At 46.0% G+C, this 21,175-nt stretch overlaps 1 protein-coding gene across 2 annotated transcripts in view; it reads right to left on the bottom strand.

Moving 5' to 3' along the window:
• The window catches only part of rerea (arginine-glutamic acid dipeptide (RE) repeats a), an 89,568-nt gene that overhangs the window by 43,274 nt on the left and 25,119 nt on the right, over positions 1-21,175 (bottom strand). For both annotated transcript variants that reach the window (XM_079742462.1, XM_079742463.1), the window contains exon 3: positions 18,860-18,930. In XM_079742462.1, coding sequence (XP_079598588.1) covers positions 18,860-18,930 — 71 coding nt within the window. The remainder of the gene's footprint in view (positions 1-18,859; positions 18,931-21,175) is intronic.

The raw sequence follows: 21,175 nt of genomic DNA, 5'->3' as shown, positions 1-21,175 counted from the left end.
GCCTGTGCTTTGAACACACTGGGCCCATCTGTCAGCTGACATCCATATTGGATTGGATGAGAATTAGCCACTTCACAGTAGGCAGATTTGCTGGCGCTGCTGTGAATGCGGCCCACACACTCTGGACCAACGGGTGTGCACATGTGCACTCTCTTACACGGATCCAACCCAGCCGCAGGAAAAAAAAAGATACGATCGACCATCCGTGCTGGATAAAAATACGCCAGCCCCCATCCGCAAGAGATAAGAAAAACGCGAAATGAAATGCCCACCAAACCATGTGCCCACAAAGGTGACGGCGCAGGCTGAGATCCGACATCTATCCCAGCTTCGCCAGAGATCAGTCACAATTTCGCAGATGAGAAACATAACCGTTCTTTAACTATTGTATAGTAGGCTTGTAGCAATTTGCGATCTGATAGTATTTTGATTGAAGGGATGACCTATCATTTGTTTGCTTGATGCCAGTGTTGACTTAAAACAATTACACCTCTCAAACGTTGCAATATATATAAAAAATAACTAATTGTGTATGTTGTTGCGTAGGACACACGTCACCATATGGAGTTGAGTTCTCACCTGCATGAGTTGTCATTATTCATTCTTCCATATAATTGCTCAAGACATCTTGTGACATTCGGGAATTTGTTAATGTGTTAAACATGGTCCAATGTGTAAACAAGACTAAACTTAAATACATTTGTGATTATTACTGAGATTAGGAAGCAGAAACGTGGGACTATTGAATATTGGTCCAGGTTACCCGGCGCTAGAGGATGAATCTAATTACAACCGGGATGGATAAGGGAACAGGGTGACTGCTAGGGCGAGATGGGAGTGCCAAAAACAGACACCGCCTCAGAGAGCAGAGCAGCAGTCACAAGCTCCACCACATGACCACCGCCACATTTATGGCTTGGCCTTGCCCGAGCACGTCCTCCTCGGAATTAAAACCCCAGAAACAAACGGTGCGGCTTCCAAACAGACCGCCAGACACCACTTTGCGCCCCACTGAGGCCTTTGAAACTGAATTGGCCCTGGGTGTGGGGGGTTAATAATAGGACAAGTATATGGGCTGACCAGACACCCCTGCCTCTAGCTAAAACGGACAGCCATTGAGAGACTCTTGGCCTCCCTCATTAACTCCACAAAAACTTGTGTCTAACGTAAATATTTGTCTTTGCATTTGACACATTTCTTTTGATGGATTCCCACTCCAGCCAAAACATTTGTGAAGAGCACAGCTGTGTCAGGGAAAACAGCCCTCATGACCAGCCACAAAACAATGTGTTCAGTGATGATGATCATTATCCACTCTATGCCTCAGTCCTGCCAACCAAGTCTTTTAGACTACACAAACACTTTTTTCTTTCCAGTTATGATTCTAGTTTTAGTCTTTAGTGCCAAACAATCCAGACAGCAATCCCTTCCATTTTAATCGACTTTAGAACGGAAGCTTGAAAGCCAGCTGTGCTAGGTCAGACGGGGGCGGTTCACTTGCTCATAAGAAGAGTTCAGCTCATGGAATAATGTCATTATTAACCGAGCGCCAGTTCTCAGACAGACACCCTCGCTCAGCCAGGCAGACAACATTGTCATCTCTGCCTTCAGCCTTTCATTTAGCGGCATCAAAGCCAAGGTCTCTGGGAGCCAAGGTCTTCTGTGCATGTACCTGACAATCCTCCCGGGAACAGACACTTGAGTCAGGATCCAGCTCTCTTTGGTTACACACACACACACACACACACACACACACACACACACACACACAGTGTGACTGGGGGCTGAGGTTTCAGTACTAACAAAGAGCTCTTTGTGTTGCGAAGTGTTGCGAGCTATTGTGTTTTGTTTGGCTGGACGCTTGCTTGCGATACATTATGTTATCTTTGCCGTGTTTACATATCCTGCTGAAACTAACAAGACATCGTACCCGTATGGACTGGACTATTGCTGAGGAAAGCGAGAGGTGTTACAAAAGAGAGAGAGAAAGAGAACAGGGCATGAGGGACACAATAAAAACCAGGCTTTGTGTCTGTGCGTAGTAGTGAGTGAGTGAGAGTGTGCGTCAATTTGTGTGATGTTTGGATGTCGGCATGGCCAGCTAATCCAGAAAATCTGTGTGTGTGGTAGCCTGTATGTGTTTGAAGGCATGTGTGCTCGTGTGTGTGTGCACGGGTGCGTGTACGTCCAGAGCGCGACCGTGAAGAAGCTGTGGGCTGATTGAGCGTTGCAATGGAAGACCGGAAATAAAATGGCCTGCTTAAGCCAAGGCTAATCGATTTCCCAACTGCTCCCCTTCACACATGCGTGCATGCTCACACACATGCACAGATGTTTAGCTGCAGCAGTAAAAAGGAAAGGGAAGGACAGAGCACTATTTGACAAAAAGGGGCTTGAAAGAGGATAGCTTTGAGAAGGGGATAAAAACAAAACACCTTCATATGAGCATTGTCTCAATAACAGGTTGTGTGTGTCCGTGTGTGTGCGTGTTCGTTGTGTCCAAAGATTGATGAAGTGCCTGCTGTGAGGGGTATAGTGAGGAGCTGACAGACAAGGAGCAGAGTGGTGTGTGTGTGTAAGAGTGTGAATATATGTCCGTAGGCGGTGTCTTTTTTTATGTAGGAGCAGCTGTCGGGGGCTCAGAGGTTGGGTTTGGAGGGAGAGAATGAAAGAGCAAGAAACAGAGTGAGAGAATTCATGATAGCAGGAGGTATGAGTTTATTGTCTTGTGTGGTCAGTTTACCCATGTTGATGCACAGCTGATGCGCACACACCAAACGACCACACACACACACACACACACACACACACACACACACACACACACACACACACACACACACACACACACACACACACACACACACACACACACACACACACACACACACACAGGGGGTAGTAGAGGGGCTCACCAGTAGATGAGAAAAAAAGCAAATAAACAGGACTTGGCTGAGGAGAATAGGCGGGCGAGCAAGCATGAAAACAGATAGCACCACCACGTGTGAAATAGGAGAGAGAGAGAGCGAGAGACTCCAGCAGACTACTGCTGTAGCCCTCCAGAACTTGAATCACAACACGAGCACAGGCCGGGTTATAACTCTAGTGTCTTATCTGTCCGTCTTCGGTTACTCCTTACTTTCCGTCCTCACTAGATTTCTATTCCTCAAGGTCACCTTGTCTTTCGCCTGTCTCTCTGCGTGCCTGTGTCTGTCGGTCTGTGTGCTGGCCTCCAGGGAGGACACTATTCGTTTCACTCGTACATCATGCTATCTGAGCCATCCCGTAGACTTAGCTGTGGGTGGTCTGGCTTGCTCGCTCTGCATGCGCACCATATGCAAATCCAAACATGCAAATTACTTGCACACATGTGCCACAATGTATCCTTGAGGGTGTCGGTGGTGCATGCAAGGGTTTGTGTGCGCCTCATCAGTGTGTGTGTATGCGTTCGCGGATGTGTGCATGTGGATGTAATCCTAGGATTTCAAGTGCTATTGGAAGTGAACCAAAGAGTGCATTACATCCCGAACAAAAGGAATAGGCTATTGAGACCATACAACATAACATTTGGTAAATAAGTAGTGGAAGGATATTTAATGCAATATTTCAACACATCCGTCTACTGTAATTTGATTCATCCCGGACGGACGCACACGCACACACACACACACACACACACACACACACACACACACACACACAAAGAGCTTCAAGCTACCTCCTGCTGTGTTGCAACAAGAGATGTATTGTAGACAACACAGCTGCAATAACAGGGCAGGGGCGGAGCAAGAGAGGGCTGAGCTGAAAGAATCCAGCATAGACCACCATTAACAGCCTCCATGCTTTGAACATGGCTAATGTGTATGTTAAGGTAGAGCATGCAAATAGAAAGCTTCGCATAGCTTTTCTGTTAGGCAGTTGTAAGATGCAATAAAGGGAATTCAATTTACATTCACCGAGAGGTGTGTAACAGCACGGTGGTCACGATGATCAGTAAGTCAAATCACATTGGATACAACACTGAAACAGGTGAATGTAAACTGAGCACATAAACATATAGGCAGAGCAAAATAGAGAAAAGCATGCGAGGCAAAATGCAAAACAGATGTTTTGTTTTTTTACACATTGCAGATCAAGCATTCCATTATTATTGTCCTTGTTTGAGCATGGGAATCAAAAAGCATAGCTTTGACACACACACACACACACGCACACACACAGAGTACATTTGCTTTGTGGAAGTAGCGATTGGTAAAGGAGGGAGAGGACTTTGCTGTAGACCGAGGAATTACTCACTCTGGCAGAGATGAGACAGGAATGGCTTTTTACCCGCAGTGCTGTGTGTGTGTGTGTGTGCGTGCGTGCGTGCGTGCGTGCGTGTTTACCTGTGTCTGTGTGTCTATATATATTATATCTAAAGAAATACATATACATACATCATAAGGTGTAGATCTGTGGGGGGGGGGGTACTTCCTACTTAAGAATGTGCCTCACCACAGAGGAAGTGTCCGTTTACAGTTTAGAGTTCAGCTGTCTGCCATCACATCTCGTCTCTCAGCTCTAAACAACACGGTGAAAGCTCCCCCAACCACCTCCACAGCCACGCCACGGCTTTGATGTGCAATCACGCTGAGAGCAGACATGCTAAAATACACCATGAGATGAATGATTAACAAGATCTGGCTATGTAAGTATGAGCAATCTTTAAAGAAGAAAGTGCTTCCTTTTAGTGCCTTATGCGTCAGCTCTAGGTTGGGGCTGATGGTTCTTTGTCTACAGTGGTGCTGTGTGCGTTTGAGAGCTATTTGTCCTTGGGGGTTATCTTTGTGCATGTTTAGCTACGTGTAATAAGGCTCTAAAATGATAAACATTATGCTCCAATAATCCAGCCATGTGAGCCGACAGGCCATGGCACCAAAAAAACTGGGCGGGGTTATTGATAACTCTGTGCTATAAAGCGGGCATCATCGCCATGACAGCACATACATTATCACACCCCCCCACTAGATCTGCCCTATCCTCCGAGCCCTCCCCTACAGGCTTTGACCAATCAGCATGAAGCTGCCGAGCAAACAATCCCCTGAAGGGTGGTGTTGGAGGAGAGGAGAGAATGCTAAGCGGGCCACTCCATCTGGTGATTGACACAAAGCCCCTTGTTTACCGACGCCACTGAGATTTGCATCCTTTTAACATTGCCCCTCCCTTACCTACCCTTACCCTGCGCATACAGACAGACACACACACACACACACACACACACACACACACACACACATGCACACTTCAGGTCTTTATTACGGCTGCATTGGTAGCTCTCCTTAAAAGCCTATGAACGCCACTACCTGTCACAACAACGATGTACAAACAATGCGCAGGTACAACCACGAAGATGTGGCGCTGTGTTCGCATTACAATTTAGCATCATGTATTAGCCCGACAATCATAGTAGGATGTATCATACTTGTTTAGCGCACAGGGATGGGTTAGTGTTAGTTATACTGCTGTTTTGTCGATCTTCACTGGGCAGTGCTACCTCTAAGTGGGGGAGGACTTGACAGGTTGGCCCCAAACACTTTGTGATTCTGTGCAGAAGCCCAGCACTAATACAAACTCCTTATATGGGTCTGCGGTGCCCCTCTCTCTCTTTCTCCCTTGCTCTCTCTAAAGGAGCGAGACAGCTTGAGCCAAGGCAGTTAAAATGAAATAGCGGAGAGTGGGTGTCAGAGCCACAAAGACAACCAGACTTGACGACTTCATCAAAGATTAGAAATCGCAGTATACAGTGGTAGGAATACATTTGAAAAGTGTTCAACGACCGGCAAAGCAAGAGTAGCTAATTTGCACACTAAGTAGAAGGGCTAGCTTGTTTCAGCAGTGTTAGTGGAAGATTTATCTCGCCAAAAAACCCTTAAGATTAAGCAATAAAATAAATAATCGTTACTGTTTTTCTGATAACCATCTACGCAAAAAAAAACACTAGCATGTTGCTAATGGTTTTAAATGGGGTATGCGAGCCATTGATCTAGCGGGGGAAGTATGAGTTTATGTCATTGAAGTATAAGTGCAACCATTTGTTACCAAGGGTACAGGTTACTCTGCCGGGCAGAGAGGCTACGAGGTCTAATATAATGCATAGTCCTTGCAGCCATTAGCCATTTAACTGCAATTTTAGCATGGCAGCAAACAGTTTGTGCCTAATTATGACTAGCGGCTGCTGCTGCTGCTGCATGCAGAGCAGTGTGGGGGAATGAAGAAGCAATACTAGCATTGCTGTAGCATCCGCTTTCTTACCATTAACAGTTTTTCACGCGAGATTCTATGCAGGAAAAGCATCGATAGCAGTGTTGGACGAAAGCCCTGAAACGGTTCCATCTAAAATGGAAACCACAACGTACAGAGAACAACGGGGAAGAGCACAGACAGCCTGATTAGGATCAATAGAGGTAATCAATAGTCTCTTCCCCCCCTCCTTCCCGCAACCCATCTCTCTCTCGCTAGCTTTTGTTGCCTGAATTAGCATTTCTATTGCACTTACACCAACTGTCAGGCATGACGGCATTGGAACTGCGTCAACTGATGGATGGAGATTAGAGGAAAATGTACGTATGCCCCCTGCTCAATTATCGTTTTCTTTATAAAGACCTCATAAAAATGATGTGTGTTGGAGAAGAAAATACAACTTGCCCCTATCACTACATCTACTGTGAATCCTTACCCAGAGATCAAATTAAGTATGCTCAAAGTACTCTGAGAAACAGACATATTCGAGCAGTGAGATCCTTCAGTTCTCTATATATAACCTGGCAAAAGACCACAGAGAAGAAAGTACTCATTCCACTGCAGTGCTTGGACCCAGTAAGTGTGTGCGTGCGTGAGTGTGTGAGAGAGAGAGAGTGAATGTGTGTGTGTGAGAGAGAGAGTGAATGTGTGTGTGTGTGTGTGTGTGTGTGTGTGTGTGTGTGTGTGTGTGTGTGTGTGTGTGTGTGTGTGTGTGTGTGTGTGTGTGTGTGTGTGTGTGTGTGTGTGTGTGTGGGGGGGGGGGGGTCTCTGCGGGGAGGACAGAACAATGAAAGTCTTGATCTGTAAAGAGAACAGACAGACAGACGGACAGGGGTCTCAATCACTCCCCTCCACCTCTCCCCAGCTTGCTGCTGTGGAGAGCTTCACTCATCTGCCAACTCCATTACCTTTTCCAACAGGGCCACACATTAAATCATTCTATTTCACCTGGAGAGAGGAAAAGAGAGGGGAGGAGGGTGGGAGTGTGAAGGGGAAGGAGACGGAGAGAAAGGCACTGCAAAGTACAAAGGATGGTCTTTTTCCCCCTCTTTCCCTTTCGTTCCATCCCTCCGTGGCGGCATGTTAACTGATTCGGACACACATGTCCACATGCTGCGACCACTATCAATAATTAGCCAAGCTGCTCATCCCATAATGCCTTGAGGCACAGATTCATCACGAGAACCAGACAGGCAAGGAGAGGAGGAAGGTAGTATAAGAGCAGAAAGTAGAACAAGAAGGATGGCTGAGAAGAAGAGGGAGAGGGAGAATCCCTGGTGGTGATAAAGCACTAACGTTTCTGCTTTATCTTGGATCTATAAAGAGTTATTCCCCCTCAAATAGCGAGGGCATTACCCAGATCTATAAATGGGCTGTTAAATGGCCAATAGCCCAAGGTTAGCTTGTCACGGTATAGTGGTTGCCACTCTTTATGAATTGGTCTTCACAGAAGCACCAAGGAAGTCCCATCTGGATTAAAGGCACATCTTTAAAATGCTCTGATTATTTCAATTAGCTGTGGTGCAAGGAAAGGAGGGGAAGGCGGGGGCGCAGCCCATCACATGGAGCTTTCAAGACAGATGAGGTCTCAACCACAGCAAAGGGCCATAGGAGACCCTCATTTAAGATTTGGTATTTTCGCAAATCACTTGATAGCAGCCATTTTAACAGTGGGCCTGAAACAACTAATTTTTGCTCCTTTCAGTCAGCCGGTGTTGACTGCTGCAGCAGAGGCAGAAAGAGGTGCAGTCCACAGCCCCGGCACTGCCAAACTGCTATTTACACTCCCATGAAGAGCAGAACAAAGGGTGTCTGAGAACGGCGGTAGCAGCAAATGAATACAGCTACAAAAGGGATAACACGGCTCAGCCCTTTGATGCCGGGAAAATGTCTCTTCCATCACAGATAGTGTTTACGCTGTTCCCCGGCACACTGCTTAAGGACGAGGCAACAATAAAATTGACTGGTTGGTGGTGTTAAATCTCAGAGGAAATGATGAGCTAGAGAGGGAAAGAGGGAGAGAAGAGGGAGACAGGGAGGGAGGGAGGGAGGGAGGTTGGTTATGGGCATGGGAAGAGCAGTGAGCACAGGAGGCATAACAGAGGGGAGGTGTATATATATCTATATACACACAGCGAAAATGTTGCGTTTGTGTCTGGTTTATGGGCTGGGACAATACAATTCTCTGGCTCACACAACACTGGGATAATGAAGTGAGCCTTCTTCCTGTGCAAATGTGCCTGTGACTCATGCATAACCACACACACATTACCCTACTAACAGGATAAAGTGTGCGTGCATGTGTGTGTAGCTTCTCCCCAGCAGGCAGCTGTAGCTCTCTCAGATCCAGTGATCCATTGGCAGTGACAGGCAGGCAAACATAGTTTAGACTTGCCCCTTTATGCACATGCAGCATCACTCACGAGCATGCTGAAATATGATGCACTGGGTCGAAGACAGAACCCTCTCCCCCCTTTGTGTTTCTACACATGTGTGACGCAGAAAGCAGCTGGAATTTGAATTAGTAAAATTCCAATGTACAATGCCTATGGAAAGAGCATTAGCTGCTGACATATAGATTTAAAAATCTCATTGTAGCAGAATGGGAAAAGACATCCAGGCATAGAATCTTCTGATTTCCTTTACTCTTTGTTTTCTCATAAACTTTTTACATCCAGGCAAAATAACTTCACACATGTAGAAGCCGCTCAAAGAATAAGGTGTCAAAGTCAGACAATGTAAAGACTAGTGGTGATGAATCTCAGAGGGGAGGCGCGCTCCGCAGTTCAGACAGAGCTCAAGCTAGTTTCAAATGTGTATTTGAGTGGGAAAGCATCCACTCAAACATCAAACATCTGCTGGAGTTTCTCATTTAGTTTGCTGCGGCTCTGCTCCATGAATCTTACTGACATGACAGAGTAGACAGTTGCTTCTCGGGTTTCGGTCCTTGGCAGAAGGTTGCTCATGTCCACAAACACCCGTTAAGACAGCGTTCAGCGCCTGGGTACTCAGCACGGGTTTTGTTTCAGGGTGTTCTGCTTTAATTGAACAAAGGCCATTAAGGCTTTCCCTAAGGCAAGTCATGTTAGTAGACAGTCATCAGGTGGTGGAGGTAAGACAAATACAGTCTGTAGCGGTTGAGTGGAGGGGCCGCCGACCAGTGTCGGGAACAGCGTGTCAAAGAGCAATGGGGGGAACAAGGAGACCTGCCGTTGACGAATCCGTAAGGGTCTGGCTGCTTGTGGCCATGTTGCAGTTGTTACGCGGCCTTTGTGAGAGACCCTTTCTATGAGGAACCGAACTGCAGACATTCATGTTCTTCTCACCCTGAAATTTCCTACTCATGATCTCCTCCCCTCCTGTCGCTCTCTGACCGATGCCCTCCCGCAGTCCTCCCCACTTTCCTCCCTTCCCACTCCTCTCCGCTCGGCTGATGAGAGTTAATTTGCACCATGTGTTGTTAAGTGGAGAAGCGGAGGGAGAGGGGAAAGAACACAGAGCTGGGGAGGAAGTGTGTGAACTCGATACCACTGTAAATCTCTGCTTCCACCACCTTTGAAACCCCTTCTTCCTTTCTAACCACCTCCGGTTCCCTCTCTTTCTATCACACTTCTTTGTTTTATTTGATGTCACATGAGAAGCTGGAATTACCCAGAGTCAAACTAAGAACCAGTGGTAAAGGCAAGGACAATAATAAACAACAACTAATAAAAGTCGGGTAGAGGTAGGGTAGGACCTGATCTTACCCGACTTGGGCAAAATGGCGGACTAAATATGGGAAGGGTGAGGAAGGGAAGGTCAAACGTTTTTTTGAGGGCTCTTCTATCTCCCAAAGTTCCTGGGGCTATAAACTTGGTGTCTGGTTCGACCCTATGCTTTCTTTTGATCAACTGTAACAAAGTAGAACAATAACTGGATTCTTTCATGTGACAAATGTTATCCACAGCGGATGCAGAGATGCAGCAGAAATCAACAGGAAACAATAGCGTTCTCTGTTTGAGCGTCCTATCTGTGGAATAGTCTGCCATTTATAATCAGGGGAGCTGGACAGCCCTGACGGCTAGCAGCTCGCTCAACGTTGATCACCAAGGAGAATACTTCATTCAAAATCTTAATTATAAAAAAAAATAATGTTTTTAAGAAGTTTGCTTGTAATAATACTATGTGTGCCAATAATGCACCCATTGCACTCCATACCATTGCTAGAAGGAGGGATCCCCCACGCAGTTTTCTTTCTCAAGCTTTCTTCCTTGTTAATTAATGGAGCTTTATCTTGCCCTTTGAGGGGATAGGGTTAGTGGGTGTCATAAATATATGGCCTGTAAAGCCCTTTGAGACTGTTACTGTGATTAAGGGCTGTACAAATAAAATTGACTTGATGGAAAATTAGCAGCATGTGTCAGGCAGGGGCCATTCCAATTAAAGTTGACCGATCCAAGCAAATGTTTGAAGTGTCAGGTTGGCTCAAAGACAAAGACAAGAGATTTTCCTCCAACGCTCATAGCCAACTAGTGAAAGGATCATATAAAAGTGGATCCTACACAGACTTTACTTGGGCAGGTCATTTTTTAACATAAAATATTGATGGCTCTACATAGAGAAGTGCTGCTGCCCGACTGTCTCATGGGCAAGTCTGAATACCTGAGGAATATCCAACATCTTGAAATTTGAACAAAAGGAAACCCCCACCATTCGTGACCACCGCAGATTCTAATGCGATGGGAAACACTGTAATGTGTACTGTAACTTTATTAAATTACAACGTTCAAAATGCTTGTACATTTATTTTTAGTTACCGCAGATTACAGCGCTGAGCTACCCAACATAACATTATCTACAGCTGTAGGGGTAGTCCACTCATCTAATGGTGAGCTAGCAAGTTAAGGCATGTTACTTGCGACAATTTCATTACAATGCAATTAGATAATGGGAATAAACGTGAATAAACGTAACGTGAATAAAACAAAACATGAACTCCTCCGTGAAGATGATTCCTGCCTGAGTCACGTCAGATAGTTATCTCGGTGGTTGAAGACAACCAAAATTTACATTATTTACTACGAGCGGCTGGGCTACATCAAAAGGCTATTCACCCTCCAAATGCGTGTTCTACTCCTGGCCGGAGCCAGCGGACATCTTGAGTGTGCTACTGCTAGGGGAAACCTGGCACTTGTAATTAAGCTGTGTGTAATACACACAGCTGCCGGCTTAGGTGTGGCGATGGTTAATATGCTGGTTCTACCTTTCATTGCTTCTTTAGTTTCGCCGATGTGGCGTCGAGACTTGTTGCAAAAGAAAGAAGATAGCCAAGTCTGTCCGCTCCCCTGTTGCCAAGATAAAACACGGGCTTGATGCCGAAGCACAGGGATGTTGCCTCAGATGTTAGTGAAGACATCAGAGTAGACAATTTAGTTTGTGATGTGGTAGAAAATAAAGAAAAGTCACTACGGAGGCTGAGGCACCACTGAATATTTTAACAGCTAAGTGACATGGAATGAAATTAACACTTAAGATATGGGGGCCAGAAGGGATTCTGCCACAAACAATATCAGACAAATTAACATGAACGTTACTGGTAAGCTTGAAAGCAGCCAAGTTAGTATAAGCTAACTCGACAAAGGAAATCTCAATGGGTGAGAAGCTAAAAGGCCTCTCCTTCTGAATAATTTAACAGTGATGGGTCAAAGAGCTGGCTATTGATTGAGCTTTTAGAGCATATAGAGCTTTTAGAGCTTATGAAGATTCTATAACTGCTGGCCTGGCTCCTCAACTGCCCAACCCCCCCACTTCTGTCCTGGGGCTGTACCCTCTCGATCTGGGAAGGTAATCACCACAGACAAACACACACGCACACACACACACACACACACTTTTGATTCCTCCCCGTCTCCACTTCCCCCCTCTTTCTTCTGCTATCCACAGCGAAGGATAATCCTATTGGCTAAACAACCAGTTTCCATAGCAGCCTTCCGTTAATGCATAAGGGCGGTGAATGGAAGACAAAAAAAAAAAGTTATCTGCCCAAAAAAGGTGGAAAGACGAAGGCAGGGGGAAAGGCGAGTAGTGTGTGTGTGTGTGTGTGTGTGTGTGTGTGTGTGTGTGTGTGTGTGTGTGTGTGTGTGTGTGTGTGTGTGTGTGTGTCTCTCTCTCTCCCTCTTTTTGGTTCGCCTGATAGTTCACCTAAGCTGTGCAGAGCCAAGCATAGCAGTGCCTGCTTGTCTGGCCTGCTCTGTGTTGTTATCTCAACCTTTCCATTTGTGTTGCTTTATTTATTCATCCCTGTGCTCATGCGGACAATCAATTCCATTGGCCTCCCCAAAGGCAGACATGGATCTGTAGCTTGTTCAGTAACGCTAGCACGGCGGCTAAGCAGCGGATGCCAGGGGTTGGCTTAATTCACATAGTGTCCACTAGCACACTGTGTGGCTGTCCAAATACACTGCCTGCCTGGAAATGGCTTCTGCCCATAGCTGAGGGTAAAGAAACTCACTAGGCAAGAAACTGTCATTATTTGTCATTACACAGACCAGCATCCACAATGGCCTCAATAAAATCTCAAGTGGATGAAGGGGGGAGGGGTTGCCTGATGCTGCATAAGTAGTATTAAAGATTATTTAATTCAAATTAGCTAGTCAGTAATGACACTGGAGAGTAAGTAGGTGATTTAAAGGTTAGTCAAATTAAAGAATGGTAACCAATAGATAAAAAAATATATAATTGTAAGACAAAAGAATATTACCTTTGTTACTAATGTACAACTTTTTTTATTGCAGAAAAAAGGTTTCCAGGATGTTTTCTAAGGTTTTGAATATTGTATTTGCAGATGTGTTTGCTGGGCTTTTATTTATTGTGCTAAGGCTGTGGAGCGAAAATGCCCAGTGAATGTTCCCCTCTCCGCACAGGCTTGGCTGACTAGTGTCTATAGATCCCAAGATGCCCTTGTCAAGGCTGCTTCCTCGCACAGAGCATAAAGACAAGCAGACATTTAAGATGGCCGCGCGCACACATACGCACACAAACACACACACACAAAATCAAGTCTTCTGAGACCGAATACAATTAATACATCAAATCTTAGTAATACTAATTAGAAATAAGAATAATAATGAAATGCACATCCATCTCTTTGTCTTGTCACTATATGTGGAAACGAACGCAGACTCTAACATAATGGCCAAACATTCACTCACACGTGCCATATTGCCCCTAATGACTGCAGCCCGCCTCCCCTTCCCCGCGGAGAGATGGTAGCGTCGCCACTCGATAAATATTAACAAGAAGCGCGACTGATGGCGGTGCTCACTGATCCATAATTGCATTTCAAAATGTTCGACGGAGGGAGAAAGGGAAGGGATGGGCGGCTTTGGAGATAGGGGAAATAGGAGTGGGAAAACACAGTCGACTAGATCTGCCGACTAGAGCACAGCGATGCCTGTCTCGTCAGCCTGCCTGCCATCGCCTCAATGGCTGAACACACACAGGAGCCTTTTGGGTAAAAGAAACACAGAGGCCATTCATTACAGTGTAATAGCCGGGCTTTCATCAAGTCACCGCTCCATGCATCACAGGGCTGCTGCTACTCTGCGCAGCGCTTTAGAGATAGGGGGATATCTGAGAGATATTTACTGGATCAGATGGGATGGCAGGGTTCCGTCGCTTGCCAATTTAAGGCGAAGCAGAAGAAGAAGAAAAAAAGATGGGTGATTGGATATGCGTGGCCATGCTCAGAGAAGACGCCTGATTATCTCTTAGATGTCAGTCAGACTCCCCGCCTGGTTTCTGTCGCTATGGATCCCGTTCATAGAGCCCTAAATGCATGCGCTTGTATTCATGCACATATATTTGCATCTTTATCGAACACGTTTAATTGATGGACTGGGGATAAATTATTGTTTGTAAGTGGCTTGTATGATAAACATGAGAGGGGGAGGTGGTGAGATTATTCTGCAAGGCTGAATTATGAGTCTGTTATAGAACTGTTCACATTATAGCATGCACAGTGAGGAACAAATGCATCAAAGACATGTGTTATTGTTACATGAAAATACATGCAATGTTTATGGATAAATGCAGTGGATGTTACCAATTTAAATAACCTTAATTTGACAATAAAACCAAACTAAAATAAAATTGTATCAAACATGGTGAAAATGAAATTGAATGAGTATTGCTGGGTAAACCAAATTGCTCTAGACTTGAAACTTAATTTGGAATCAGAGATAACACTTGCTCTAGGAATAAAAGACTAGAATACAAAAAATCATGGAAAACCTAAATTGAACTCAAAAAGCTGTCAAAACAGTCTGCAACTAAATAGACCAACCGATATTTAATAAGTTACAGCAGAGCTTGAGTTACAGCAAAAGGGTATATTGTTAATTTTCCTTTTTGACATCTTCCGTTGTATGGGCATGATGGTTTACAAAAAGACAACGCACATCCCTTATCGGTTAATACATAAAGACAACCCGCTCAACCCTCATCCGTCAGAGAGCGTAGAGCAGGCAAACCGCACCTTCATAATGAATCAAGGTAATTAATTTCCCCTCACACCACTCCCACCTGCTCCTTCACTCTCCCATTTAACCAGAATGATTTACAACAATGACCTCCAATAATACGTAGGTAGGCGCGCACAGAAATCCTTTAAATAAAACGTGGGGGTGTGCAAATGAAAAGGCTCCAGCATTGCGGATGCTACTAGTAACCGACCTCCCCTCCACTGTTCTAGCAGGTCAAACAGTTATCAGCCAACCATGGGATGAGTGCAGGCCGGGAGAGTGTTCTCACACTGATGGCAAGACAATGAGCGCCACGGCTAAATGCGGTGGAGGATATATTTTAACCCCCACCCCCCACCGTCGCTCCCCTCTGCATCGGGGGGTGCTGCTTATGTGACAAAGAAAATTCCTCATCCTTCTAAGCCGGCCGGGTCTGCGACATACGAGTAGGGCTCCTGGCGATAATTGCATTGTACATGGCATCTAATTAAATGTCCATGAGTAGTGGGATCCAATGGGAGGAGCAGGGAGAGTCTGTGTGCACTGGGAGGGAGGGAGGGAGGGAGGGAGGGGGAGATGGGTGGTGGGGGAGCACAGCTGAGTTGGCCAATAACAGCAAATGAGTTAAGCCTCAAGCAAAGGGGAGAAGATGGTGGTGTGTGTATGTGTATTGAAAACATTGACACGATGACTAAAACATGGTTGAGATTGCAAAAAAAAAAAGGAGTGCAGGAGATGAGTGACAAGCGGATCAAAGGAGAGATAGGTGGGCATGAAGTATTACAATAGATGGAAGCCGGGAGGGGAGGGAGGGAAGTGGGACCAGAGGATGGGGGTGGGGGAGGAGGATAGATTGTACCCGACAGCGGACCAATAGGCAGATACTACTGCCGATTGATTCAATGACATATCATGTTAGCTAGCCGACACGCATTAATCTCCTATCTCCCTCCCTCTCTCACGCTCTCTCCCTCTCTCACATGCTGTCAGACCACACAGAGATGTTTGTGTTCAACCTAAGGGCACAGACACACATCACAGGCTATATGTGAATATATTACAAAACACAAACGTGTGTGTGTGTGTACGTGAAAATGTATGTGTATGTATGTGTGTGTATGCATTCAGTCACACACCCACTTGGCTTCAGGGGGAGGGCAGCTTGGTTAGGTGAGGTACCGCCATCGGACGGGGGGGTGGCGGCGGCGCTTGATAATGTTTTGCTGGGGGAGGTAGAGGGTCCTAGCTAGCTTATGGGCGGGGGCCAAACCCAGAGTAACTTAAATGCATCGATAACGATGATGTCTATGATGATGTACTTCCCACAGAAGGAGCATTATCTCACCACGTCGGCCACTTAATTGTGCGGATCGCTCACATCACAGGGTTATTGTAAGCCACTATCCCTGCGCCTAATGAACTGAACATTAGCATGGCAGAGCATTAAAGCTAATGGAGGGGCCAAACTCTAACCGCCTTCCTGCCAATTTCCACATTTTCTGTTTTTTATTAGCGTTAGCCTAGCCTCAGGTTTTGCTCACTACCTCTGGCAGTTAAAATGGCCTCCCGCTGGTCACCTTTGTTTCCCAGCAGACATTTTATGTGCCAGCCATGCAACACGGGAGGACCATATGGCCAAATCAATATGTCACCCGAGTCACAGTGGGTGTCAGCGGTGAGGAAAACAATGAAATGGACCGTCTGCCAAATCCAGATTGACCCCAATAATGTAACGGATGGATTATTTTTTTCAAACAGGGGAGGATGTCTGGGTTTTTCAGAAACCGAGTTAGCAGTTGGACTTGGTGAAGGAACAGCGATTTAAAGCCAAGATGATCACATTGAAAAAATAACAGAACGTCTGGCTTCAATCATTTACTCTGGAAATTGACCGGTACATTCAGAGGATTTTTGCACAAGCCTAATTGACATAGGTCATTTGAGCAGTATGACGAGTATGACCGCTCTGGAGAACATAATGTGGCGTTGTGGGCTTGGGAGGAGGGAAAGGAGTGTGTGTGGTAGGGATTATATAGAAAAGGTTGTTTGGTTCTCCACCCCCATTGTTGCATAAAACAACATCCATGCTGTCAATAACGTTCTCTGTGTGCGTGTGTGTTTGTGTTTCACCAATCAAACAACTATCTATCCAACTATGTACAAACAACACCTTTTCCTGCCAAGGAATGCAGAGAAAAGGCGACTGCATGCTGGACAAAGAAGACGTAGTTGGGGACGTAGCTGAGTAGTTTTCCTCCCGTCCCGAGGGCAGATGTACTTTGTCCCAATTACGAGCGGAGGATGACAGGGTAGTCTCTGGGTTGACTGGCTAGACAGCGGTTTAGTCCGGCCAGACTTATCACAGACAGAATCAACAGTCCAACGGAGGGGATATTCATGTGGTCTAGTAAATAAGAGATTACGAGGCTTGCCGGGTTGCTGGCGTAGCATTAGTCTTTTGTAGTTCTGCTGCCCTAAAACGCTATACATCTGAAGTACTCTAATGCCGTTTTTATTTTTTTCCACGCGAGCCAGCAGGCTTTGTTGTTTTAACAGAGGGATACAAGGGTACAGTCTGTTCAAACACACACAGCGGCATGCAGATGGTTGTTCATTAATTACAGATGGATGGGGAGAGAGGAGAGAGGAGGGGGGAGAACCAGCACAAGAGGGGGAATGCAAGAAAAGATGAAGGGAAAATAGAGCAAGTGAAAAAGAGAGAGCAAGACCAAGAGCGCAATAGAGAGAGAGAGAGAGAGAGAGAGAGAGAGAGAGAGAGAGAGAGAGAGAGAGAGAGAGAGAGAGAGAGAGAGAGAGAGAGAGAGAGAGAGAGAGAGAGAGAGAGAGAGAGAGAGAGAGAGAGAGAGAAATGAAAGAGTGAAGGAGGAAGGTCAGCTAATGGAGCCAGTGTTCTTTCTCTCTCCCTAGACAATTACCTTGGTCGGCCCAAGACCTCTCCTGACGCTCTTAATCAAGGTGCAGTTGTGCGTGTTCATGTTTGTGTGTGTGTGTGTGTGTGCGCATGTGTCTGTCAGCAAGGGAAAAATATGGGGTTCCTGCCATCATCAGCGATATCCAGCACCAATTTCATTAAAGCTCCACTGCTGTGAGGCCCGACTCCTTTACCCTCTACCATGGCTACATCTTACCTAAAAAAACTGTATACAACCAACCGCACAGACACATCAGCACACAACCCACTTACTCCCGTAAACACACACACACATACATAAAACACAATGCTCCGCCCTTTTCTAGAAGGGGTGCTTGTGGCCCCTCCGCTGACCTCCCATCATCACCCTAGCTGTTGGCAGCCATTACTGAGGTCCCCTGGGGCCTGGCCCGGGCCGCCACCCAACCTCCTGCCCTCACATCAGACAATGGAGCTGTTAATAGACAGGCAGCGCTTCACTGCAGCGAGCCTCCTCACACTCCCTCTTTACCAGCCTACTAACAGCTCCCACTTCCTCTGAGGGCTGCAGATTCCATTTCCAGCCCCAGTTTGATTTCAGGGAGCAAAAGAGCGAGAGAGGAAGCGAGAGCGAGACGGAGAGAGAGAGAGAGACTGGCCAAAGAGCCCTGAGATGCCCTGTGAATCATTCACCCTAAGATTAAAAGGCTAACCATGTTTGTTTACTTATTTGTACAGCAAAATAGATCATTCGATCTAGTCGGGATTGGGATTTTTATTTATTTTAAGTAAAATGGTGATGAACGCCTTGATTAAATCAATGGATTGCTTAAAGAAACCCGTTTATTTATATTAACAAGCAGTTTTAGCCTGGTTTATATTCAAGAAAGATTCTCAAGAGTCTAACAGCCTTCCCCTCCACTTTAAATAGGCCATGGCTAGGGAAAAGAAAATGGCAAATAAAACCATCCATATTATTACAATGGATTGTAATTCAGCATTTCCCAGCATGCCTTGTGTCGGCTCCTCGTCGCGGCATATCTGTTTACAAAGTCAACGGCTAAAGCCCTGCTGGTGGGCGGATCAGAGGAGCCGAGTGAACCATTGACTAGAGAAAGGACATGGAGATGCAGTGAAACAGAAAGAAAATGAAGAAACCAGTACTCACCAGCTTAAAGTCCTGAATGCTACATATAAAGTAGGGAGTGTTGGACCGTCGACTCTCAATATACACACAATCTGGAAGAGAGAAAAAAAAAAGAAAGAAAGACATTAGGCATGAAAGCAATGCGTTGAAAGATGATATTCACACTTCCCATGGGGTTTTTATGTTCTCTGTGCAGGGCTGTGAAGAGATGCGAGTGGGTAATATGGTAGTTTGCGTTACCTCTGCTGAAAATACATTTTTTCCCCTCTTGAGTCAAATTCAATTGGAATGCGGGTAATAGGATTAAGGACTTTTGGAGCGCTACAAGGTTGCCTTTCCAAATCAAACATTACACCCAAGGGGAATTATGTTATTGTTCCACTCCATTTGTACACCACCGAGTGTCAGATAGCAGGACTAGCATCAGCCCTCCACAACCAAGAGCAACTTCCTTTACTCTGCTGCGTAGGTCCCAGCAGCTCGTCAGACTAACCTTGGCAACAAATTTATAGGATTTGAACTAAAAAGGAAAAAAGCCATTAATAGCGGCCCTGTCCCCTCTGCTCTTGTTCCACTTCCCATAATGCTGCCAAATTACATAACCCTTGACAGTTTACCACAAGTCCTGAATGCACTGTGTGTGTGTGTGTGTGTGTGTGTGTGTGTGTGTGTGTGTGTGTGTGTGTGTGTGTGTGTGTGTGTGCAAGGGGTCCTGGGCCAGCTGTGCAGTTAAATTGAATGCGACTGGTGGTATAATCGGGTCGTGAACTCCCATCTCCTTAACAAAAACATCACGGTGTAAGGGACAAAAACACTGACTACCACTTCTGTTGAACAGACCAGAAGGAGAATAAGGGGATGTTTTGTGTGTGTGTGTTGGGTATTAGGAAAAGGGTTTATTCTTAACCTAGCATAGTATAGTAAACTATAATAGAGGTACTAATGATAATAATAATAACAGGTTTCAGTTTACAGAATAGACTGCAGTGTTGTTGCTGGTGAAACTGGAAAGTGAGTGAAACACACACAAACGAAGAATAAATCACACAGACTTAGGGCTCTGTTCTGTCGCTGTTCCAATTCCTACAGCAGCCGGATTGGGGGCTGAAACCTATTTTAGGTGGTGCCATGTCATTGAAGGGCTGGCTGGGTCAGCTCTTCAGCCCAGACCTGGCTGTCATAAACGACTGGGCAGCTTAGCAGCTGGAACGCAGCTTACACACACACACACACACACACACACACACACACACACACACACAAACAAACTCTCTCACACCGGCTAACATCTAGCAGCCTGTCTCTCTCTTGAGGCTGAGTTTTCTTAACGTTAGCTTTTAAATAAGCCAATGCCTATAGGAGAGGCTGGTTCTCACTGCAAGAGAGCAGGATCAGGGTCTGGGCCGTAGTATCCCTAACAAAGAACTTGCTGGCTACCTTTCCAACAGGGCCGGCTCTGGCATCATGCAGTATTTATTTGTTTGTGTCAACAGAGCTATCGATCTGGCTGTGGTTTATCTTGCCGTGTGCGGTTGGGGGAAGAAAAGACATTAAATAGCTTTGACAACACAGATACCATTTGGAGAATGTCTACGTGTTAATGTCTGTGTGAAGTGTGTAGTGTATTCGTGTGTGTGTATGTGCGTGTGCATGTGTGCGTGCGTGTGTGTATTACTCCAGGGTGGGTTATCTGCTATGGGTTGAATGATATATTGTAAGGGAAGGGTGGGGTTTATCGCCCAATGCTGTTCGTCTGAGCGACGCATGTCCCCCCCGCCCCCTCCATCTCTCACTGAACCCCTTCTACCCCCACTGTTCTCTCCACTATTCCCCCTTCCTCCCTCCCCTCCTTCACCCATCCTACACATCCCCCTGGGGGGGGAGCGAGAGAGAGAGAGAGAGAAGTTGGGGGAGGGGGATGGGGGTCTCCGAGAACAAAAGCGTCTAATCTGAATGAGATGAGATGACTTGTTTCAGAGGAATCAAATTGGGAGAATTAGGGTTTAGTCTCCCTTCACCTCGCCTGCGCATTCATTTAGAGGGGCCAGATCCCCCTGCGGACCAACCAGATACAACGCACACAAAGAGCCCACCGCCGACCGGAACCAGAGGAAACGAGCGGGGGGGGGGGGGGGGGGGGGGGGGGGGGGGGGATTAGGAGGTGCGAGAACATACAGCAATCCAGTTTAAATCATTCACAGCCGGCAAGAGTCTGTTCCCCTAACATCCCCATTTATTTTTCTCTATATACACACCCATTACATTTTGAATTCATCCCGGGTACTAAATAAGGGTTAGGGTTATCTATCTGCTACCTCAAGGCCCTTTCCCTCAAAT

The sequence above is a fragment of the Pollachius pollachius genome (genome assembly GCF_949987615.1).
Source record: "Pollachius pollachius genome assembly, chromosome: 8".
In the NCBI taxonomy this organism is placed as follows: Eukaryota; Metazoa; Chordata; class Actinopteri; order Gadiformes; family Gadidae; genus Pollachius; species Pollachius pollachius.
Note: the sequence above shows the minus strand (reverse complement) of the source record. Positions and strands in the feature narration are given on the sequence as shown.